A 24,918-nucleotide genomic window follows, 5' to 3' on the forward strand; every position below is an offset into this window, starting at 1 on the left:
GTAATGAGTTAATAGAAATTTACTGTCTAATGGGACACCATACTTTTCATGGTTTATTATCTTTTTGTAGTAATCTGGTTCTACTAGCTTAGAGTTTTTTGAGTAAATCTGTTTTTACCTTGGCAGTTACTACAATTATTTTCTATACTTCATATCTCCACTTGGCTTTCTATTGGATTCAACTCTGAATCTTTTTCATATGCCCCCATATGTTGTGTTCATCTTTTCAATAGATATTTTCTGTACCTGGTTCTAGCATTTATTTTCTTAGAGTGGCTGTGGCCACAAAGACACATAATGTCCCTGGGGCAAGAGAAAAAGGCAGAGTATGTGGCCTCTGCTGAGCTCCTGGTCAGTCAATCAGAAACCGTAACTGATTTTTTTTTTATATATGTGATTTTTAAAAAAGAATTAAACACGTCATTAAACTAAGAGTAACTGTTAAAGGTCATAAACTACAATAAGTAAGCTTCGTGTAATTCTAAACTGTGTCATTTCCAGTAAGTCGTAAAGTGTTTGTGTCTGTGGTAAAACGACATGCTGTGATCTTGTGTTCCCACCCGCTTCTGCCCAGACTAACCCGGCGTTCTCACACCTGAGCAGGACAAAGCAACTTGAAGCAATTCCTGGCATAAGATGGATTATCCTTTTTTTTTTTTTAAACCGAAAGAGGACACAACAGCAAGTCACCAGGCTGGTTTTAAAGGTTGGCTCTGGCATTCATCCGTAGTATGAGCTCGGGCAAGTCGTCAAGTCGTCTGATTTTTCTGAGTCTCAGTTTTGCCATTTGTAAAACTGAGATGATAATACCTATCTTCTAAGATTGTTGTGAGGATTACCTGAGAAAAACGTACATAAAGCAGTTAGACCAGAACGTGGTGCACAGAAAGTATCCAAAAGCCTGGAAACTGCTGTTTTTCTACAATTACTGTAATCTCTGTCATTCTCATACCACAGTAGATCTTAGTCTGTCCTTGGAGACCGCTTCTGAGATTTTGATCGACATCAAACGTCTGTTTGCTGATTTCCTCCGCTGATACTGAAATGTCAGAATGCGCTTTTTCTGTGCAACGTGAGAACTCAGAGAGAAGGCAGCTTTCTCAGCCAGGGGGCCCTCGCCGGGAGCCAGGTCAGCAGCGCCCTGACCCTGGGTGCCGGTGCCTCCAGAACCTTAGCAGATGCTGCCTGTTAGTTAAGCCAAAGATAAAAATTAGAAATGCAATGCAATGCACTCCTGTTTTAGCACCCCTTTTCTCTTCAGTTCGCCCCATCTCGGCCTGTCTCTGGGTCAGCTCTGCTCACCTAAGGCCGCTGCGTCCTGCCCAGCTGGAGGTGGGCTGTCTGTCGTGGCCTCCTGCTAATTCCCACGTTCTCAGCACCAGCCTTATCGGTGCCTTTTGATAAAGTTGCTTTTTCCAGTTCAGGTGTTTGTTGGATATTTCTTAGAACTAACCGAAAATTGATTTTATGAAAAATAGTCACTTAAAGTGTGATCTGCACTTGAAAAGAGGTATGAATGTTTTTATAGTGCTGGCTGTTGTGAAACAGTATTTCATTGCTGAAGTAATTTCTTTTGAAACCAGAGTAAATATTATCAGTGTCACTAACGAGAGCCTCCTGCACTCCTTCGACCTCCCAAAGGCAGTTTGCCTTGAATTCTCGCCGAGGAGCACCGTCCTGGCTACGTGGCAGCCCTACACGAGTGAGTACTTCCTCGTGGAGCCCTAGCATCCGCGCCGGTGCGTGGGGGAAGGGGCTTACAGCCCTAGAAAAGTAATTAGTCTTTATGATAGTAAATTGTGTGCAGATATTTTTAATCAACAATGAATCTCATATTCCCCAAATATAATGTACTTGAAGTAATTTCAAGGTATAGTAATTTAGTGGAAAGATTCATCATGAGATAGAGCAAAAGGAAAAGCTGAGGGGGAATTTAGAAAGTAAATAACCACTGGATAGAAAAGATCTCAAAAATTAAGAATGAGCCCTGGCTGGTTTGGCTCAGCGGTTGGAGTGTCGGCCTGTAGACCAGAGAGTCCTGGGTTCGGTTCCCGCTAGGGGCACATACCAAAAAAATAAAAAAATTAAGAATGATAATAACCTTTAAAATAAAATAAACATTTTAAATAATCATTGTAAATGAAAGAGGAAGTACAGTAGACTCAGCATCTAAGAACTGTGTATAGTTGAAAAGAAGAGGAAATGGTGTGCCATTGTCTAACACTTTCAGAGATTTAATAATATGTTTCATGAGCATTTTATAGAGCTGTGCTTCATAGGTGACTAATAAAATACCAGGAATTGGTATCAGTGCTTATTTTAAGAAACAGGTTCTAGATCCAAATACACATTGTGCATCGATCCGGTAGGATGATGAGAGCAGAGTACCTCACTCGGTGTCTGGCACACGAGTATTCAATTAAAGTTATCAATTTAAAAAAAGAAATGTGTTCCAATTACATGGATATTGTTAAGTAAAATATTTAGTTCCTTGTTGGATTGTAAACCTTCTGGGTTTGTTCTTCCAAGAAGTGTAGACTCTAAGAATTTTCTTTTTCCAAGTAAAATAAAAGGGAAATTGAGAATCATGAGTGGTTTTATAACCCTGTTTGTGTGACTTACAGATAGATACAGGCTTTCATAATAAAATAGTTTAATCCACTCAGCAGCAAACCATGTAAACCTTGAAAAACAGGACATCTCTTAAGTATTCTTAAAGTCCACAGTTATGAACTCATTTCGGAAATGCTGACCTTTGCTCAGCTAGCTCCGGTCACCGTGACCGCAGGAGTGGATGAGGGGACCACGGCGAGGGTGGCAGGGAGGCGGTGTAGAGCAGCTCCCCCTGGACCTGTCAGCCTGGTGGGTTCCCAAGAACGGCTTCTTTCTTCCTAGTGCCAGGAGACAGTTACTGTTAACACGTGTGTTTATTGCAGCTTCGAAAGATGGCGCCGCTGGAGTTTCCAACCTACAACTTTACGATGTGAAAACTGGGACGTGTTTGAAGTCTTTCATCCAGAAAAAGATGCAAAATTGGTAAGTAACTACTTTCAGATACTTACTGTTTACAGAATATTTAAAATGTCTTCATTGTATAATATTTGTTTCTTTGGAATTTGTTTAGAAAATAATTTATCAGACCAAAGTCTAGATCTTTAAGGATTTTTTTATGTAGGGATGTAATACTCTTGATCATTCTTTTGTTTAATGTTTTTTCTATTATATATGTTGACTAAAACTATTACTAACTGACTTAACATCATATTGTAAGTATTTTTTTCTTAAAGAGTAAGCAACATCACACACTTGAATATCTCAGAAGATTAGGACTCTTAATTTTTTTTAAACTTAGCCAAAAGACCATTATCAAAAGACCATTGAACATGTTAACATGTGATGTCACGCTCTGTTTAAACTTTTTTATGTTCTTTCTTTTCAATGTAGGTGTCCGTCCTGGTCAGAAGATGAAGCTATTTGTGCCCGAAATGTTAACAATGAAGTTCATTTCTTTGAAAATAACAATTTCAGTATGGAAAAATTTATAATTTTGTTATTTACTATAAATGTATATAGTTTTTATTGCCTTATATGGTATGATAGTCCCCACAGTACTGTTAATATATTACTATGAATACATTGCTGTATATTTATATATACTCTATAAACATAAAGCATATATTAGTAATTACTGTTGTATTAATTTATTTGAATAACAAATATAAATGCTAGTAGAATTTTATAGCACAAAATTTTCTTTTATAGTAACTTTTTATTACTTAAATTTCTATTAAACTAAGACATTTAAATGTCTCTTTATTTGCAATTGAAATTCTGTGATGCATGTGCATGTTTTATTGTGTAGAATTTTAAACACAAAATTAGACGCCTGCTCCCAATACCCGTCAAGTCATTGCCAGTCCTACATCGTCCATGCCTGTCCATCTTCCGTCTCTTACTCGGCTACAGCAAATCCTAGAGCTCGTACAGTTTACCTGTAAATATTTCAGTGTGCATCTCGGAAGAGTAGGAGTCTTAATTTTTTTAAACTTAGCCAAAAGACCATTATCACAGATTATAAAATATGTTCAATGTTAAGTTTCTAATAGTCGTAAATGTTACAGATATTTTAAAACTCATGATCCAAATAAGGTTTCTCACATTGCAATTGACTGATAGATCTTTTAAGTTGCTTTTAAGCTACAAGTTCCCTCTCCATCTCTTTTCCCTCTTGTAATTTATTACTTAAACAAGGTTACTTGTCCTGTATATTTTCCCGTAGTTTGAATTGTATCCCATCCTGTAATTTAACACGTTCATCTGTCCCCTATAAGTAACTGGTCTGGATCTAGAGTTGGTCAGCGTCAGCTTCAGCTTCTTTTCTGAGGGAGATAAGACTGCATCGTAAGGCAGTACTGAATTATTTTATCAAGAAGCACATCTGTCTTACTGTCTAATTTTGTAGGGTTAGCTGACATTGACGTTCAGTGCCTAGGCCACTATTTGATGAGTGGTTACAAATTGGTGATTGTCTGATTATCCTCTTCCCCTCTCATTTATTAGCTACAAAGAGCAATTTTCTCTTCTACTATTTGGTTACCTAGCAGTACCATATATATAGGAAAGGCAGGATAAATATTCTTTCCTTTTATCACTTACAAAATAATGAGTTCTTTCTCTAGCAATCTTCATTGCAACCAATTAGTCTCCCCACCCCCATCTTTTTTTTATTTTTTTATCCTCACCCGAGGACATTTTTTTTTTGTTCAGATAGAGTAGGAGGGAGAGAGAGAGAGAGAAACATCGATGTGAAAGGGACACATTGAGTGGCTGCCACCTGCACGACCAACCAGGGCCGGGGACAAACTGCAACCAAGGTACAGCCCTTAGTGGGAACCGAACCCGGGTCTCTCGGGACCGCAGGCCGACGCTCTAACCGCTGAGCCAAACCGGCCAGGGCGCCACCCCCATCTTTATGGGCTATGGATTTAAACATGTATGACATGTTTCAGTCCATTGCAATTATTCTTTGATGCTTAAACTATCCCATCCCGTCAGTTTGTCTTTAATGACTTTTTGCTATATGGTGAGGCAGGCTGTCCTAAGACTATCTTGTATGTTATTTCCTGCTATATACCTAGAATCAGTCAGTTCCTCGAGATACTCTGATTCCTTTTAGTGGAAAATGGTATTTAGAGAACACAGTCTGGGTATAGGGGGTTCTTATTGCCACTGTGTTAATCATTCTTTCTAGGACTTTTTCTTTTCTTTTCTTTTTTTATATCTTATATCTGCACTGCCTTTGCCAACGCCAGGAATCCTGGTTCCCTGGGATACTGGGGATGGTCGTTTGAGAATATCACATTCACCTAATTACTTGCTTTGTTTCACATTAACCACATAGTGTTCTTAGAATAGCAATACTAACAGCAATACCAATAACACGATTACTGAAAATAATGTAAAGAAAGAGTTTTGCAGTTTCTTTTGTCCTTAGCGTATCCCATTAGTGACGGTACACATTTGAGTATATTAAAGTAGAATAGGAATTTGTAACTCGGGTAACATGAACCAGAGGTGGAAAGCAGGCTGATTCTGAGCACTGTTCACTAATCGTTACAGCTGCATACTTTTTCTTGCTTTGAGGCTCATTCCAGCCCCACTGGTTTTGAGTTTGCTTGCTGGCTTATCTTGCTTCTTTGTGAGCACGTCAGAAGAAGGGGCCGCCCGTTGGGCAGTTTGGTGCACGTCCTACTTGTGAACAGCTGTTGATCTCTGAATTTTAACAAAGGAAGGGTGGCATCTCTTGATCCCATTAACTAGGGAAGTAGTATTGTTTATAATGTGGGTTCTGATTGCCTGGCACTGAGTTAGTACTCAATAAATATCAGCCAGTGTTACTGTTGTTGTGATCATTATTGCCCTGTGATTAGTTACAGAATATCTATATCCACATTTTATATTAGGCTAAATCATCTTTCCCATCTAATGGCCTCTGAAACTACTTGATTTCAGAGGTTGAAGAAGAGAGAACAGCCCTGGCTGGTTTGACTCAGCATTAGAGCGTCGGCCTGCGGTCCAGAGAGACCCGGGTTTGGTCCCCACTGAGGGCACGAACCTCGGTGGCAGTTTGTCCCCGGCCCCAGTTGGGGTCGTGTGGGTGGCAGCTGGTCCATGTGTCTCTCTCACATCGATGTTTCTCTCTCTTCCTCCCTCTCTCCTTCTCCCTCTATCTGAAGATAAGTGCAAAAATGTCCTCGGGTGAGGATAAAAAAAAAAAGGAAGAAAAGAGAACCGACATGTATTGAATAAGTACTGTGTGCCTGACACTGGGCTCTTAAAAAGTAATCACTGGGAATGAGGTGGATGATCTCATTACTTGCCCAAGCTCACACAGCAGTAAGTGACTGAACAGGAGTCAAGTGGAAGTCTGTCTGTCCCCCCATGCGTTTCCTGCTCAGCCTCACCCTCTCGGGCTACAGTGAGCAGTACTAGTGTGTATTTACACTGACCTTTTAAATACAGTCAGAGTTTAACACCACTGTTAGCATCTTTCATCAGTCTAATACCATTTCTCTCTCTCTCTTTTTTTTTAGATACAATTGTAAATAAATTGCATTTGCAAAAAATTAGTGATTTTGTGTTATCTCCTGGACCTCAGCCATACAAGGTAACGGCTATGTTTTTGTTTGTTCATGTGGGGTTATTAACCTTTTTATTAGTATTTAGTGATGTGTATCTTAGTTTATATGCTTCAAAAAATTAAATGATTCATGTCTGTGTATGTTAGGTGGCTGTTTATGTTCCAGGAAGTAAGGGTGCACCTTCATTTGTTCGACTGTATCAGTACCCCAACTTTGATGGACCTCATGCAGCGTTAGCCAATAAAAGTTTCTTTAAGGCGGATAAGGTTACAATGCTGTGGAATAAAAAGGGTATGATAAATATATTTTCTCTCATTTTGTTTACCGAACATTGACTTAGATGTCATTCCTATGCATAAAGGGGGCAAAGCATCAATGCTTATTCAATGAAAAATTGCGTGGCTCTGTTACATTGTTTAATGTTTTTCATCACCATTGGGTTTATTTGTGTTTTACATCTAATTAAAGCATCTACTGTTGCAGCTTCTGCTGTGTTGGTCATAGCCAGTACAGATGTGGATAAGACGGGGGCGTCCTACTACGGGGAGCAGACGCTGCACTACATCGCGGCCAACGGGGAGAGCGCCGCGGTGCAGCTGCGTGAGTACCCCCCTTTGATGCAGCGGGACAGTGAGAAGGGGACACAGTCTGCATCCTTGACCCGGTGTGAGACTCACATGCTCTAGCCTGGGAGAGGAAGCTGCTTGATGAGGAGACTTAGCGTCTTCTCCACAAGACTGGTTTTGCCAGAACCCAGCTCGCTGCTTGAGTCGTAGTTTGGTAGGAAACTTGCTGAGGGAAGCATTTCAGTGGCTGTAGCTCTTTGTGGCTGATGGACTTATCAGGACAGTGATCGAGATCTAGTGAGTCAGCACTGTCTTCAGGACCAAAGAATGTTAGCACTCCATCCTTTGTTTTGCTGAGCAGAATTCATTGTAGAATGATACAGTTTTAAAATTCTGACGGCTCCAAATTTTTTCATTTTGAGTTGAACGTGTGAAAAAGCTATGTGTTCTATTGAAGTCAGAAACAAAACTAGGGTGCCTCCCCTTCCACTCCTAGCTCCCACTCTGAGAGGCTGTCAGGGTAGCTGGTCAGAGACCAAGCATGCAGTGTCACAAGGAAGGAACAGTCATCCCTGCTCATCGGTGACGTTGGTGTGAACAGCAGCCACTCACACGATGGAAGGGAAGATTGCATATAGAGCAACAAAAACAAATCGTGTAGGTCTGATGGGAAGAAACTTCTGAGGAGCAACAAACTGTGGCCTTTAATACGAATTTTATGGAGATGTCATTCTCTCCAGATTGATCTAAAAGTGAAATTAAGCCCGGCTGGTGTGGCTGAGTGGATTCAGCATCATCCCATGTACAGAGAGGTCCCGTTCCATTCCGCTCAGGGCACGTGCCCGGGTTGCGGGCTTGATCCCCAGTGGGGGGCGTGCAGGAGGCAGGCGATCAATGTTTCTCTCTTGCTTGATGTTTCTCTCTTTCCCTCTCTCTCTCAAAAAAATTAATAAAGTAAATATTTTTAAATGAAATTAAAATGCCAATAGGTTTAACTAGGTGAGCTGATCCTAAAGTTAATATTGAAAGGTAAACATGCTAGAATGTTTTGAAAACTGCAAAAGAAGAACAGGCGGGGCTTCTTGCAGTGCTAGGTCTTGAAACGTGAGACAGTTGTCGTTAAGACGCTGGCTCTGGCTGGTGGGTGGACAGTCACGTCCGCGAAGCAGGACTGGGCCAGAAAGACCCACACGTCCACGGCTGCTGCAGCGGAGGAAGGTCAGCTTGGAATCTGGTGGAAAATACTGATTTTAAATACATGGTATGGAGGCACCTGTCTAGCTATTTGGAACAAAACGTTAATAATAAAATCTACCAAAATAAAATCCAGTTGTGCTAAAGCTACAGAGCTAGAAGTAGATATTTGAGATTTTTTTCTTCTGGTTTAAAATAGAAAAAGACTAAAGGCAGAAGTCATGAGGGACAAGGGGTACATTTAAATATATAAAAAGTGTGGATTTATACATTAGGGGAAGAGAAGAGATCATAAATTAAGTAAGCAAAACAAACAACAAAAATTGGGGGAAGTTTCTTAGACAGGCAAAGGATGCGCATGAGAAAGGTGAATTTGTTAATATTATCAAATAGAGCAGTAAAAGACCAACAACTAAAGAGAAGACTAGGTTTGGGACAGTAAAGACGAGGCCGCAGAAACGAAATGAAGTATGTATAAATGTATGTAAAAGGTGCTTTGTTTATAATGAAATAAATAGAAAGGAAAACAAACTACAGCTGTCACCTAGTAGGCTGGCAAAGGTAAAGGTACGGAACGACTCAGCACGAGTGAGGGGCTGTGCTGTCCAAGCCTGTGGACGTACGATCGTGCAGCGTCTGTGAAGGGCGGCGTGGTGGTGTGCCATCGCGCGGTGGCAGGCGCCCCTCGACGGGGCAGCTGCACGCCTGCAGATGGGTCTGGATGCGCAGTGGAGGCCGTGCAGCAAGGCCTGCAGAGAGCAGAGCCCGCGGAGAGCCGACGAGGCCGACCCTGACGCACCCGGGGGGATCTCCAAGACAGAGCTGCAATGGAGCGGCACAGGCTCAGAGAGCAGGGCCAGCGGAGAGCCCACGAGGCCGACCCTGACGCACCCGGGGGGGTCTCCAAGACAGAGCTAGAATGGAGCGGCACAGGCTCAGAGAGCAGGGCCAGCGGAGAGGGGACGAGACAGACCCTGACGCGCCCAGGGGGGTCTCCAAGACAGAGCTGGAATGGAGCGGCACAGGCTCAGAGCGCGGGGCCAGTGGAGAGGGGGCCAGTGGAGAGGGGACGAGACCGACCCTGACGCGCCCGGTGGGGGGTGGGGGGGGTCACCAAGACAGAGCTGGAATGGAGCGGCACAGGCTCAGAGCGCGGGGCTTTTGTCTGTGTTTGAGAGAGGGGCTTAATGTCGACAAAGATATTCTGCACGCATATGCAAGAAGCACACCAGAGAGGCCCTGGCGGTGTTGCCCAGTGGTCAGAGCCTCGGCCCACACACCAGGTCTCGAGTTCGATTTCCAGTCAAGGGCACGTGCCTGGGTTGCAGTTTTGATCACTGGTCCTGGTCAGGGTGTATTTGGGAGGCAACCAGTAGATGTTTCTATCTCCCCTTTTCCCCCCTTTCTTTATAAAAATCAATGGAAAAACTTTCCTCAGTGAGGATTGACCAAAGGGAAAAAAAAGGAAGAAGAAAGAAAGAAAAGAAATACACTAGAGGGTTGTGTCTGTGTAGAGCAACAGTTCTCAACCTGTGGGTCTTGACCCCTTTGGGGGTCAAATGACCCTTTCACAGGGGTCACCTAAGACCATCAGAAAACACACATTTCCGATGGTCTTAGGAACCGAGACAGGGCTCCTCTGTCCGTCTCCAGGCGGCCCGCCCACACGCAGATGCTCCCACAGACGACAGGAGGAGCTGTATTAAAGGGTCGGCATTAGGAAGGGTGAGAGCCACTGGTCTAGAGGGACTTATTTTTGTGGCATGTCTTTTTATATAGTTTATATTTTATTACTATGTGTATATACTACTACCTAGTACAACAGAAACTAGTTGTTCATAACCAGTCGTAATAACTTATGCTACTATGAACCCACATTGCCAACACAAAAAAGAAATTAAGATTTATTAGGGATTACATAAATGTTTGAGTGTTACGTGACTATAATTTGTGCTAATAAATACCATATTCATTTAATTCTTTGTTTTTTTTTTAATCCTCAACCGAGGACATTTTTCCATTTTTTGTACAGATAGAGTGGGAGGGAGAGAGAGGAAGAGAGGGAGAAACATCGACGTGAAGGGACACATCGAGTGGCTGCCACCCGCACGACCAACCAGGGCCGGGGACAAACTGCAACCGAAGTACGTGCCCTTAGCGGGAACCGAACCCGTGTCTCTCCGGACCGCAGGCTGACGCTCTAACCGCTGAGCCAAACTGGCCAGGGCTCATTTAATTCTTTATTGCTAATCTGGGTCTTATATTCTTTTTCTAGCAAAAAGTGGCCCCATTTACGACGTCGTTTGGAGTTCTAATTCTGCTGAGTTCTGTGCTGTTTATGGTTTCATGCCCGCCAAAGCGACAATCTTCAACTTGAAATGTGACCCCGTGTTTGACTTCGGAACTGGACCTCGCAATGCCGCGTACTATAGCCCTCACGGGCACATCCTGGTCCTCGCTGGATTTGGGAACCTGAGGGGACAGATGGAAGTGTGGGATGTTAAAAACTACAAACTCATTTCTAAACCAGTGGCCCCTGATTCCACTTATTTCGCTTGGTGCCCAGACGGGGAGCACATCCTGACCGCCACGTGCGCTCCCAGGCTGCGTGTGAACAACGGGTACAAGGTGTGGCACTACAGCGGCTCGGTCTTGCACAGGTGTGATGTGCCCTCGGAGGCCGAGTTGTGGCAGGTCTCTTGGCAGCCGTTTCCAGATGGCGTGTTTCCGGCCAAAGCAGTGACTCACCGAGCTCCGCCCAGGGGAGAGCCTGAAGCTGCAGTCGCGTACCGGCCCCCTGCCCTGAGAAACAAGCCGCCCACCAGCTCCAGGCTGGTGAGTGTTACTGCTGTGGCAGGAGAAGGCTTTCAGTGTGTGGAGGTCTCTAGACCCCCGCCCCAGGGGCATTTTCTTGTGTTACTTAGTACCTGATTAGAACATACACTCTAGGGGAGACACTGTTGCTGAAAATAGTGAACAGCTCACTTTAAGTTGACAAAGTAGTTAATTTGAAACAATGCGCATTTCCCGTCTGGAAAGATAGCAGGAGGACATACTCTATAGGCCATGGGTCAAATTCAAAGGCCTGTCAAGTCAGGCTGGCGATGTCAGGCAGGGGTGAGTGGGACAGGCGGCCACCTGAACGGCAGAGCAACGCGCAGCAGCCGCCCATGTTTCCACAGGGATGTTAGGCCCGGTTTGCCAAAGTGATTTTTCAAGACGGAGCAAGTCTGGGTGTTGATGTAAAATTTCTCCGCTTTTGAAACACTGTTGGTCAAACAAAATGTCAAGTTATGACCAGAGTATCGGTCAGATGCTTGTCTACTTTAAAGTGTTGGTGTTTCAGAGCTCAGGAGGAAGCGTTATAATGGCCTGAGTTTCTGGGATGACGTTAAGGAATAAAGTAGCTCTGTAAGTCTTTCTGTTGTTTATTTAAAAGATGACAATACACTGGGCATCCTGGGACTGTTCAGGTAAACAGAGATACAGAGTTGCTCAGGTACTGGGCACTCAGGGAAGTGAATACTTCTTCAAAGGATAAATACTCCCGTGCCTCCGTGTGCCTCCTGACCGTCTCAGAAACAAGACACCTTCCTTCTGACGTGTAGCAGCGGGCTGTAATTTCTTGAAATGCTCTTTTGAAATACCTTTGTTGTATTAAGTTATTTAGTAAATATATATAAAAACTTATGTAACAAATTAAGCCCTACTGATATTTTTATTAGATCAAAAAGGAAAGTATATTGTAGTCTTTAGATTTGTCCCATGTATATTGAAATTTATCTTATCTACGATAAAAACAGGAGTAACCTCAACCTATCCTGCTTTCTAAATCTGGTTAAGAGAGCACAAGAGGAAGAAATTCTGAATTGGTGTATATTTATATTCTCATTCATAAAACTAGTTTGTTTTGGTGGGAGAAGGTAGAGAAATTAATGTAGAAAGATTATAGTTTGAAAATGGTGGTAAAACTAAGTAAGAACTTCTTAAAACCAAAATGTTTTAACATTTAAGATTTCACTAAGTTTTCACTTTTGTATGTGGTATTGTAATTATGTGATCTTAACAAATCATTTTAATCAAGGTAACCACTAGTGAGAAATTTTTGTGCATATCTAATTCCAGAAATTAGGTAAATAGCAAAGAAAATACTGTCAAGAAATTACTAGAAACAAAGATTTTGTAGTCAATAACTTCACAAAGGAAGGGGGTTCCATGACAGAAGGAAAAAAAACTATTGGGATTTTTCCCATTGAAGAAGAAAATTACTTTTTTTATAAGCAAAAATGTATATATAAATTATACTTAAGGAAGTATTTTTTGGCTTTCAGAAAAAAAAAACAACCCTTCACTTTTATTATGTGTTTATCAAAACAGTCACATAGTAATTGATATAACTGAAGAAACACATTTTATTGTATTTATTTTTATTTATTTATGTTTAATCCTCACCCAAGGACATGCTTAGAAGAAGGGAGAGAGACATCAGTGTGAGAGAGAAACATCAGTCGGTTGCCTTCTCTACGTGCCCTGACAGGGAATCAAACCCCAGCCATTCGACCAGCTGAGCCACTGCGGCTGGCGAAGAGCACACCTCACTAGTCAGGATGAAATTGTGAACAATGAGCAGTAGCACTGAATCCGAAAAGCTCCGGTGCGAGGAGCTGTGTGGATGCTGTTTGCTTGTCTGAAATGACATCTGTCAGCGGCGGCATGGTGCTCACCACGGGGAAGGTTCATAACTCGTTCTTCTTGCGTCATTTTTAGTTGCTTTGCCATTTTTTGAAGTTCTCGTGAGTACAAACTCTGCCAAAGCAAGGTGCTGTAGAAGATTTTCATGTGTAAAACAAACGTTCAGCACATCTTAGTACATCTCCACTCACACTGCCCAGAGTGGAAACAAAAACAGAAGTGGCAGAGACTTGCCCTCGGAGTTTTCTGTTCTACAAATGTGGGCTTTTATATGCAGGGTGGGGCCAACGTAGGTGCACGGATGTTTGTATGGAAACCGATACAGTTAATACTCACAAGGCCGGAGTAAACTGTTTCTCCTGCTCACAACTGTAAACCTGCTTGGCCCCGGTCTGTATCAGTAGCTTCGAGCAGGATATGTGCACCCACAGAACTTCCATGATCTGAAGCAGCTAATGGCTGTGAAGACAAAGTCACTGTCGTTTCCTAGTGACTCTGTCCTGCATGTTTGAGCCCGTTTCCTCGTAGCACTTACGAGATGCACACAGACCTGAGATCTGGTGCTCACGAACCTTCATGGGCATCGTCCCTTTTGTGTGCCAAGTACGACAGCGCCCGAGAGACAGTTAAATCGAAGGTAATTGCGATGAAGTCACTGGTAGATGAAGTTTTTGTTTTGGGTAAGAAATGTCCATTCTCCTCTCTCAGCAAGTTTCAGTTACACAGTACAGTGTTGTTTACTATGGTCCCGTTTTCCACATCAGATGCTCCTTGATCCTATCTTCTGACAGTTACTTAGTCTTTGTAGGCCACTTCATTATGTTAATCCTGGGTTTATTATTATGCAGTTACTTATTCTTTCCTATTTGATCTATGTTCTTTTTTTTTTTATCCTCACCCGAGGACATTTTTTCATTTTTTGTTCAGAGTGGGAGGGAGAGAGAGAGAACATCAATGTGAAAGGGACACATCAAGTGGCTGCCACCCGTATGACCCAACCAGGGCCGGGGACAAACTGCAACCAAGGTATGTGCTCTTAGCGGGAACCAAACCCGAGTCTCTCTGGACCGCAGGCCGACACTCTAACCGCTGAGCCAAACCAGCCAGGGCTTGATCTATGTTCTTGATGTCTGTTTTAGTTTTTCTATTTGCTTTTATTTTTAATCTTCTAATCTGATTTTATAAGTAGAGATCAAGCAAATAATTCTTTTTTTTTTAATCCTCACCCGAGGACATTTTTGCATTTATCTTCAGATAGGGTGGGAGGGAGAAAGGGAGGAAGAGAGAGAGAGAAACATCGACTAGTTGCCACCCATACAACCCCAACAGTTTGGCTGGGGACAAACTGCAACTGAGGTACGTGCCCTTAGTGGGGACCGAACCCGGGACTCTCTGGACTGCAGGCTGATGCTCTAACCGCTGAGCCAAACCGGCCAGGGCTAGCAAATAATTCTTAGTGCAAAGAAAAGAAATGAAGAAACTGGGTTTCTATTGGTAGTAGTCAGATCCAAAAAGATTCCAGAATAGGCTATTTTTGGTATCTAATTTAATTTCGTAAGAATCATGTGTCAATAGTAGTATCTAAAAAAAAAAAAACAGTTCCAGCCCTGGCCAGTGTGGCTCAGGTGGTCGGAGCATCATGCTGTGCACCAAAAGGCGGCGGGTTTGGTCCCTGGCCAGGGCACAGACCAGCTCGTGGGTTTGGACCCAGATTATGGGTGTGATCCCTGGTGGGGGCACATGTGGGAGGCAGCCGATCAATGTGTCTCTCTCGCATCAATGTCTGTCTGTCTGTCTCTCTCTCTACCCCTCCCACTCCTAGAGATAAATGGAAAAATATCCTCAGGTAAGGATTAAAAAAAATTTTTTTAAATAAATAAATGAATAGATAAATTCTGTTGTTTAAACAAAATTGAAGTGAACTTTGCCAGGTCTTATGTAAGATATATCTACCAACTCATAGGAAGAGCCTCATTAAATCTCCCCGACAGTTAGAGAGTGTCTGCTACACTCCGAGTTTTGAAATATTCTTTATTGGTAATCTTAAGTTTGATAAAGTAAGTTTATCCCATACTAGCAAAATTGTGTGATTTGTTGTACTGTGTTTAAAAGCATGGACTCTATCTCACAGTCGTGTATTTTACATTTTCCATAGCATGAGGAAGAGCCACCTCAGAATATGAAACCGCAGCCAGGAAATGATAAGCCGTTATCAAAAACAGCCCTTAAAAACCAAAGAAAACATGAAGCTAAGAGAGCGGCAAAGCAGGTATTCGGGAAATGAATCTCTCAGACAAAATCTGTTCAGCTTGTTTGAAGCCTTAAAGTTTTGTTGTCCTGAAGACTTGACTGTATGTTGCCAAATGAAGTTGGAGCCCTGGCCGGTTTGGCTCAGCGGTTAGAGTGTCGGCTGCGGACCGGAGAGACCCGGGTTCGGTTCCCGCTAAGGGCACGGACCTCGGTTGCAGTTTGTCCCCGGCCCCGGTTGGGGTCGTGCGGGTGGCAACCACTCGATGTATCTCTCTCATGTCGATGTTTCTCTGTCTCTCTTCCTCCCTCTCTCCCTCCCACTCTATCTGAAGATGAATCTAAAAATGTCCTCGGGTGAGGACAAAAAAAAAAATGAAGTTGGAGTTAGACTTAGTCAGAAAGTCTTTCTTTTGTGTACGGCTATGAATGCTTAAGTATTCTCAGTATATAATAGAGACTAAGGGAACTGAGCCGACCTCAAACCCAGCCCTGGGGGATCGTGTGGGCTGCTGCTCGCTGTGGGCCGTGCTGGCCGAGCCTTGTGGGGTCTCGTTTGCTTTATTGAAACGTGTTGTGAGGAGAGCCCGAAAGTGCACGGCGGTGACGCGCCCTGTCACCCGTGTCACGTCACGCTGGGACATCGTTCAGCTGCGAACCTAAATGCCAGGAGTACCCAACAATAACACTGCTAACATCATTTTTATCTGATTTTGTAGTTGCAAAACCACACCAGTGTAACAGTTGACAAGTTGCAGTCCTGTGTGGCTCACAGTGACACCTGCTGGGCTGGGACTGTGGTTAGTGAAGTCACGGTGACTGGGTGCTTGACATTGATTCAAACAATGCAGTCTTGCTGGTGATGCTTGAAAAAAAATTTATTTGACAGTTTTAGGTTTCTTGTGTGTTTCGGTAGGCAGTTAGCTGTTTGAAGGTATAGAATGGAATTATTAAACCATATTTGCTGCCCTGGCCAGTTTGGCTCAGCGGTTAGAGCGTCGGCCTGCGGTACAGAGAGACCTGGGTTCGGTTCCCGCTAAGGGCACGTACTTCGGTTGCAGTTTGTCCCCGGCCCTGGTTGGTCGTGCGGGTGGTAGCCACTCGATGTGTCCCTTCACGTCGATGTTTCTCTCTCTCTCCCCTTCCTCTCTCTCCCTCCCACTCTATCTGTACAAAAAATGGAAAAATATCCTCGGGTGAGGATAAAAAAAAAAAAAAACCATATTTGCTAAAACCTGGGCTTTAATAAATCAGTGTGCTCTTCTGTAGTTAATGGATTTCATCCAGAAATTTCTTTTTTCTTTTTTATCCTCACCTGAGGACATTTTTCCATTTTTGTTCAGATGGAGTGGGAGGGAGGGAGAGGGAGAGGGAGAGAGAGAGAGAGAGAGAGAGAGAGAGAGAGAGAAACATTGATGTGAAAAGTACACATTGAGTGGCTGCCTCCCACACAACCCCAGCCAGGGCCGGGGACAAATCACAGGTACGTGCCCTTGACCGGAATCGAACCCACGACTCATTGGTCCGCGGGCCAATGCTGTAACCGGTGAGCCAAACCAGCCAGGGCAGCAGTATTTTCCTTTTAAAAAAATATGTGTAGCCCTGGCCAGTTTGGTTCAGCGGTTAGAGCGTCGGCCTGCGGTCTGGAGAGACCCGGGTTCGGTTCCCGCTAAGGGCCTGTGCCTCGGTTGCAGTTTGTCCCCGGCCCTGGTTGGGTCGTGCGGGTGGCAGCCATTTGATGTGTCCCTTTCACGTTGATGTTTCTCTCTTTCTTCTCTCCCACTCCCCCTCTATCTGAACAAACGAACAAACAAACAAAAAAAAAAAAGGGAAAATGTCCTCGGGTGAGGATAAAAAAAAAAATATATGTGTAAATCTGTCACTTACCCTGGTTCTCATCCTGGGCTGTGCCGCATAATGCTGCGTGAACATGGGGCACAGGTGTCTCTGAGATGGTGATTTTGTTCCCTCTGGGTATGTACCCACAGTGGGGTTGCGGGGTCACGTGATTCTTCGGTTTTTAATTTCTTGAAGAACCTCCGTGGTTTCCATAGCACCGGCAGGAGCCTTTCTAATGGAGATTGAAGGGCCCTTCTGAAACCCACCCACCTTAGAATCCTCTGCTATAAACTGTGTTTCTTCCTTTCATAGGTATTTTCAGTGTGACTATTGCTGGCACTGTGCTGTGGTTCCTTTGTAATAAAATATTAGTTTTGTGTGTTTCTCTGATAAAATTTGTGTCAGGGGTCATAGAATCAGTACCTTTTACTTCTGAAAGTCAATATTAAAATAATTGGACTTAAAGAGAGCCCTGGTGGCTTTTCTTAAAAAACTAGCAGTGCCATCAGTGTGACACATAGTAACTACAGACCAGGTCCCCATCAGTGTGAGACACAGTAACTACAGACCAGGTCCCCATCAGTGTGAGACACAGTAACTACAGACCAGGTCCCCATCAGTGTGAGACACAGTAACTACAGACAGGTCCCCATCAGTGTGAGACACGGTACCTACAGACCAGGTCCCCATCAGTGTGAGACATAGTAACTACAGACCAGGTCCCCATCAGTGTGAGACACAGTAACTACAGACAGGTCCCCATCAGTGTGAGACACAGTAACTACAGACAGGTCCCCATCAGTGTGAGACACAGTACCTACAGACCAGGTCCCCATCAGTGTGAGACACAGTAACTACAGACAGGTCCCCATCAGTGTGAGACACAGTAACTACAGACCAGGTCCCCATCAGTGTGAGACACAGTACCTACAGACCAGGTCCCCATCAGTGTGAGACACAGTACCTACAGACCAGGTCCCCATCAGTGTGAGACACAGTAACTACAGACAGGTCCCCATCAGTGTGAGACACAGTACCTACAGACCAGGTCCCCATCAGTGTGAGACACAGTAACTACAGACCAGGTCCCCATCAGTGTGAGACATAGTACCTACAGACCAGGTCCCCATCAGTGTGAGACACAGTAACTACAGACAGGTCCCCATCAGTGTGAGACACAGTAACTACAGACAGGTCCCATCAGTGTGAGACACGGTACCTACAGACCAGGTCCCCATCAGTGTGAGACACAGTAACTACAGACAGGTCCCCATCAGTGTGAGACACAGTACCTACAGACCAGGTCCCCATCAGTGTGAGACACAGTACCTACAGACCAGGTCCCCATCAGTGTGAGACACAGTACCTACAGACCAGGTCCCCATCAGTGTGAGACACAGTAACTACAGACCAGGTCCCCATCAGTGTGAGACATTGTACCTACAGACCAGGTCCCCATCAGTGTGAGACACAGTAACTACAGACAGGTCCCCATCAGTGTGAGACACAGTAACTACAGACCAGGTCCCCATCAGTGTGAGACACAGTAACTACAGACCAGGTCCCCATCAGTGTGAGACATTGTACCTACAGACCAGGTCCCCATCAGTGTGAGACACAGTAACTACAGACAGGTCCCCATCAGTGTGAGACACAGTACCTACAGACCAGGTCCCCATCAGTGTGAGACACAGTAACTACAGACCAGGTCCCCATCAGTGTGAGACACAGTAACTACAGACCAGGTCCCCATCAGTGTGAGACACAGTAACTACAGACCAGGTCCCCATCAGTGTGAGACACAGTAACTACAGACCAGGTCCCCATCAGTGTGAGACACAGTAACTACAGACCAGGTCCCCATCAGTGTGAGACACAGTACCTACAGACCAGGTCCCCATCAGTGTGAGACACAGTACCTACAGACCAGGTCCCATCAGTGTGAGACACAGTAAGTACAGACCAGGTCCCCATCAGTGTGAGACACAGTAACTACAGACCAGGTCCCCATCAGTGTGAGACACAGTAACTACAGACCAGGTCCCCATCAGTGTGAGACACAGTAACTACAGACCAGGTCCCCATCAGTGTGAGACATTGTACCTACAGACCAGGTCCCCATCAGTGTGAGACACAGTAACTACAGACAGGTCCCCATCAGTGTGAGACACAGTAACTACAGACCAGGTCCCCATCAGTGTGAGACACAGTAACTACAGACCAGGTCCCCATCAGTGTGAGACACAGTAACTACAGACCAGGTCCCCATCAGTGTGAGACACAGTAACTACAGACCAGGTCCCCATCAGTGTGAGACATAGTACCTACAGACAGGTCCCCATCAGTGTGAGACACAGTACCTACAGACCAGGTCCCCATCAGTGTGAGACACAGTAACTACAGACCAGGTCCCCATCAGTGTGAGACACAGTAACTACAGACAGGTCCCCATCAGTGTGAGACACAGTAACTACAGACCAGGTCCCCATCAGTGTGAGACACAGTAACTACAGACAGGTCCCCATCAGTGTGAGACACAGTAACTACAGACCAGGTCCCAACAGTGTGAGACACAGTAACTACAGACCAGGTCCCCATCAGTGTGAGACACAGTAACTACAGACAGGTCCCCATCAGTGTGAGACACAGTACCTGCAGACCAGACCCCCGCCCACCCCACAGAGACTGCATCGCCCAGGGGTGCTCCGTGCAGAGGCAGTACCGCTGACCCAGCACTCGGGGAGTTGCCCTTTGCCTGTTTTCCCTGTGGGGGTAAAATTTGCTTTCTCCTGGCAACATAACCCTCTCAGGGTGTGTCTTTGTCTGGCTGGAGTTAGTAAGTTATGGCTGTGTGATAGAGCAGAGTAATGGTCCATGGCAGTGTCAGCTTGACCACACCTTGTTCGTCCTGGTCTGAATTAAGGAACCAGAGATAAAAGAGTCGGGTGCATATAATCTAACCAAGTGCTTTTATAAACTGGTGATGGTTTTATAAGCTTATCACTGTACCCAACAGAATTGAAACTAAAAGTGTAGTTTTGCCATATACGTATCCTTTCCAGAGAATGGCCGCAATTAAATTACAATCATGCAGACATTTTAACTTCTTCTTGGTATTTAAAATAGGATAGAAAATTAAATTAATGTTTTACTATTATAATAGTCTTACATTTATAACATCCACCTCTCTTAGTAGAAAAATTAATATTCTCAACTCATTACAAACAACTAAACTTTAAATTTTTAAATCTGATGTTGAAAGTGAATTTTGATAGGCAGAGTATCTCTCTTCTCTTTTTTTATCCTCACCTGAGGACACTTTTTTTGCATTCATCTTCAGATAGAGCGGGAGGGAGAGTGGGAGGAAGGAAGAGAGAGAAACATCAATGTGAGAGGGACACATCAAGTGGCTTCCACCCACACGACCCCAACCGGGGCCAGGGACAAACTACAACCAAGGTACATGCTCTTAGCAGGAACTGAACCTGGAACTCTCTGGTCCGTTGGCTGATGCTCTAACCGCTCAGCCAAACCGGCCAGGGCGCTGTTGTCTCATTGTCCACTCATCTCCTTAAGAGAAGAACTGAACGGTGTCCTCGGCACACTGTGGCGCTCAGTCCTGTGTTTCCCACGGAAGGCAGCTGCTGCGCTGGAGGGCACCAAAAGTGCAGTGACGTGTCTTGAAAAGAACAGGTGACTCTGTTGTGCAGTCTCCAGGTTCTCAGGCACGCGTTTTTAGTTTTGGAAATCTGGGAGTGTCCCATGTTCCCCCTGGGATGCTTTGGGGACTCGGGGGATTCTGCCCTGAACTCTGAGAAAGGTTCTGGATTCTTGGGGTTCTGTGTGTCCCACTGGGAACTCTATGAGGAGGAGGTAGAAGGCCTACCTCGAGGGCAATAAAGACTTAAATAACGCTGTCCCCCTTTTGTCACGATGTGCGTGTCGTCTGAACCAGAAGGAAGGCCATCCCTCTCCTCCCCCACTTGCTCAGCGCGTGCAGGGAGCAGGTGTGTGCTGAGGGCACGAGCCCGCGGTGGACAGGGAGACCTCGGTGCAGTCTGACGGCGGGTGGCGCACACGGGCCGCCGACCACCTGCTGTGTGGCTGGTCCGGTCTCTGGGAGTTGGAGAAAATTGGGGGAAAGGCCTCAGGGACACGTAGGTTCAGCCAGGTCTCCTGCAGTGCTCTTGGCACAGGCACAGTCGAAGGCTTGGAAACGAGTTCACCGCCCTTGAGGGGAAGGGAAGGCGGCTCAGAATCAGTGGTTCTTGGTGAGGAGGGTGAGGCTGGAAAGGTCGGCGGAGGTCTGATCCATGGAGACGAAACTGCACCACGGAAGCTTCGGACTCCAGGGCAGGTGCCGCCTCCTGGGCTTGGCGAGGACAGGTGTGGCCTGTGGCCTGTGGCCCGGGCCCCACAGCAACCCGAGCTGAGCCACCCGGCCGCGGGGGAGGCAGCCTCTTTGGGGGCGTCCGTGCCCTGGGCACCTCTGCATTACATCTGCCACTTACCTAACCCTTCCGCTAGTCTCCAACCTGCTTGTCTTCTGACTTCGAAGGGACCCCTGTCCGACTGGGCTGGGGTCTGCTTTGGTCCCCGTCCACGGTCGGCAGCAGAATGGCGCCCACGTGGGACATGTTTCCCGTGGCACTCTGTCGCAGGTCTGATCACACGCGAATCTCTGTGGGACTCGTCCTGTGCGTCCTTCTTTACGTGCACCTGGTCATGCTCGCTCATTAGTTTCGGAGCTATGACAGGAGTAGATGTCAGATCCCTTGATCAGAACGGCCCTCTCCCTCTTCCAGACCTCCCGAAATACAGCATTTTCAGTGCTTGTTGGCTGATTCAGAAACCTCCTGGATGACTGCTAAGGTCGTTCCATTTCTTTTCATTTGTTCTTTTATTATATTCTAACATAATATAGTCTTTTAATTTTTGTTATGTTACTTTAAATTCTAGCTCTAGCAGCCCTGGCCGGTGTGGCTCAGCGGTTAGAGTGTCGGCCTGCGGACCCATGAGTCTCGGGTTCAATTTCCGTCAGGGGCACGTGTCTGGGTTGTGGTTTATCCCGGCCCTGGTCAGGTCCTATGGGAGGCAGCCAGTTGATGTGTTCCTCGCACATCGATGTTTCTCTCTCTCTCTCTCCTTCCCACTCTATCTGATGATAAATAGAAAAATATCCTCACGTGAGGATTAAAAAATTTCTAGACCTTGCAAACTGTTCCCTTGACAAATCTAGTGAGACCCTTTTGGGTGTCTCATTATACTGTGAGACTTTCTTTAGGCTGCGTTGTATTTATCATGGGACAATGTCACATGCTTTAGGAGACTTTCAGTTCAGATCCTCTCTTTATATAACATGTAGCATAAAAGATAAAATCACATTTCGGTTTCTGCATTTTATACACCAAGGCTGTTCTGGTTGAAACACTTCAGTGTCTTCACTTTAGAAAACTGAACTTTGAAACTGTTTCCTGCAGGAAGCAAGAAGTGACAGGAGCGTGGATCTGGCCCCCGCCCCCCCGCAGAGCCCGGCGCGGGGCACCGTGTCTCCGCCCACTTCCGGGGACCCTGAGGTGGACAAGAAAATCAAGAACCTGAGGAAGGTGAGAGCGGGCGCACGCAGATGTGTCTGTTGGAGGAAGCGCGTGAGACTTGCATGGAGAGCGATACTCGAGCAGACCCGGGGGGCAGGCGTCCGCGCCGGGCTCACTGTTGCTCTGCCGCTGTGCATGTGCCGCCCGGCTCCGTGCTGTCCAAGGCCTGTGAGTCTGTTTGTTCTCGATCTCCGAGTAATGAGAAGTGATGTCCATCCGTACAGAAGTATGCTGAACACTTTTACGCCTGGTGTTCTGTTAGACACGTGCGACAGGCAGGAACAGGCCTGTATCCCGATTTTAAAGGTGAGGAAATAGCAGTTGACTCGTCAGATCGCAGCCGGCTGTGAGGTGACACCCGGCCCAGAGCCCCGCCCGCTCCCTGGTGTCTGAGCCAGCGACAGGTGCAGGCCGGGGCGGTGACACCAGGCCCAGAGCCCTGCCCGCTCCCTGGTGTCTGAGCCAGCGACAGGTGCAGGCCGGGGCGGTGACACCAGGCCCAGAGCCCTGCCCGCTCCCTGGTGTCTGAGCCAGCGACAGGTGCAGGCCGGGGCGGTGACACCCGGCCCAGAGCCCCGCCCGCTCCCTGGTGTCTGAGCCAGCGACAGGTGCAGGCCGGGGCGGTGCTGAGAGAAACGTGAGGTTGGTGAGATAGTTACATACATGTGCATATACAGCAGTAATTAAAAGTTGGGAAAATATCTGACCAAATCCTGGATTCTTTTTCTTTTCTTTTTTTTCTCCAGAGCTGGAGCATTTTTTAAAATTTATCTATTTCTGATTCTTTCAGTTAAAGTTTACATTCAGTATTCAGGTGTGTAGTGATTAGCCATTTGTATGACTTACAGAGCGACCCCCAGGAAGTCCAGCGCCCACCGGACCACACAGTGTCAGGTGTTGTCGATGACGTTCCCTGTGCTGCACTCTACATCCCCCCACGTTTAATTTTAAAAATAGTTTACCTTAGCATTTTAGGACCGTTCTTGACACAAGTGTGAGAGAACTGACCCTCGTTCGGGTCTCCCGGCCGTGTGGCTGAGGGCCGGGGCCTAGGGCGCTGCGTCCCGAGGTGACCGACCCCCCTCCCGGTGTCTGCAGAAGCTGAAGGCGATCGAGCAGCTGAAGGAGCAGGCCGCCGCCGGGAAGCAGCTGGAGAAGAACCAGGTCTCTGCGCTTCTATTTGGTTCGCAGTCGTGACTCCCCCTGATGTGCTTTCACTGATTCGGGGGGAGGAGGGGGCGCTGATGAGAGAGACATGGACCAGGCAGCACCCCCGGCGTGTGCCCTGACCGGGAATTGAACCGGTACCCTCTTGGGGTGTGGGACGGCGCTCAGCCCACTGAGCCACACCAGCTGGCACCTCCCCCTTTTATTACAAGCAGTTGTTTAATTGGGTCAAAGAGCACAGAGATTTTAAAAATATCTTTTGGAAATAATATGCCATTTTTTTTTTTTTCTTTATTGATTTTAGAGAGAGGAAGGGAGAGGGAGAGAGAGAGGAAGAAACATCGATGAGAGAGAACATGGATAGGCCGCCTCCTGCACGCCCCCCACTGGGGATTGCGCCCACAACCTGGGCATGTGCCCTGACCGGGAATCGAACGGCGACCTCTTGGTGCAGAGTCGACGCTCAACCACTGAGCCACAGTGGCTGGGCTGCCATAGAGTTTTCAGTGTTTTCACTCCTGCACGGGGAAGGACAGAGGGAGGCACGGTGAGTCCGGAAGTCACCTTTCCAGGCGCTGTATCAGTGCTGTCGCTGCTGAAAATGAGCACACGTTAGACATACGGAGTCTCTTCCTGGCTGTGCCTCAGGGGGCGCTGCCTGCTTGCGCCCTGCCTGGGGGTGCAGCGAGACAGCTGTCCTTTGCCCGTCCACACACACCCCGGGAGGCGGTTTCTGGGCTGCGCCCCCACACCTGTGTTTACCAGTGGCTCTGATAGTCAGGGACACTCGGAGTATTTTCTTCTTTGTTTCGGCTGTAGAGCTAAGAATTATTTTCTTTCCTATTGAATAACTTTATTGTTCTAAACTTTTCTAGTTGGAGAAAATTCAGAAGGAGAAAGGCCTCCTCCGGGAGCTGGGAGATTTGGAATTGGGCGTTTAAAGGGCCACAGGCAGCAAGGTGCTTCCCGGAACGG

The 24,918-nt window shown here is 46.0% G+C and overlaps 1 protein-coding gene across 1 annotated transcript; it reads left to right on the forward strand.

The window, feature by feature from the left end:
• The first annotated feature begins 1,491 nt into the window (after positions 1 to 1,491).
• Positions 1,492 to 24,918, forward strand: EIF2A (eukaryotic translation initiation factor 2A). The gene is made up of 12 exons (XM_036243464.1): positions 1,492 to 1,510; positions 1,642 to 1,702; positions 2,937 to 3,036; positions 3,445 to 3,527; positions 6,594 to 6,667; positions 6,788 to 6,932; positions 7,125 to 7,241; positions 10,677 to 11,236; positions 15,249 to 15,362; positions 22,660 to 22,785; positions 23,875 to 23,940; positions 24,819 to 24,918. The coding sequence occupies exons 3-12, from the start codon at positions 3,026 to 3,028 to the stop codon at positions 24,882 to 24,884; spliced, it is 1,362 nt and encodes a 453-aa protein (XP_036099357.1). The 5' UTR covers positions 1,492 to 1,510; positions 1,642 to 1,702; positions 2,937 to 3,025; the 3' UTR covers positions 24,885 to 24,918.

The sequence above is a fragment of the Molossus molossus genome, unplaced genomic scaffold (genome assembly GCF_014108415.1).
Source record: "Molossus molossus isolate mMolMol1 unplaced genomic scaffold, mMolMol1.p scaffold_m16_p_5, whole genome shotgun sequence".
Taxonomy (NCBI): domain Eukaryota; kingdom Metazoa; phylum Chordata; class Mammalia; order Chiroptera; family Molossidae; genus Molossus; species Molossus molossus.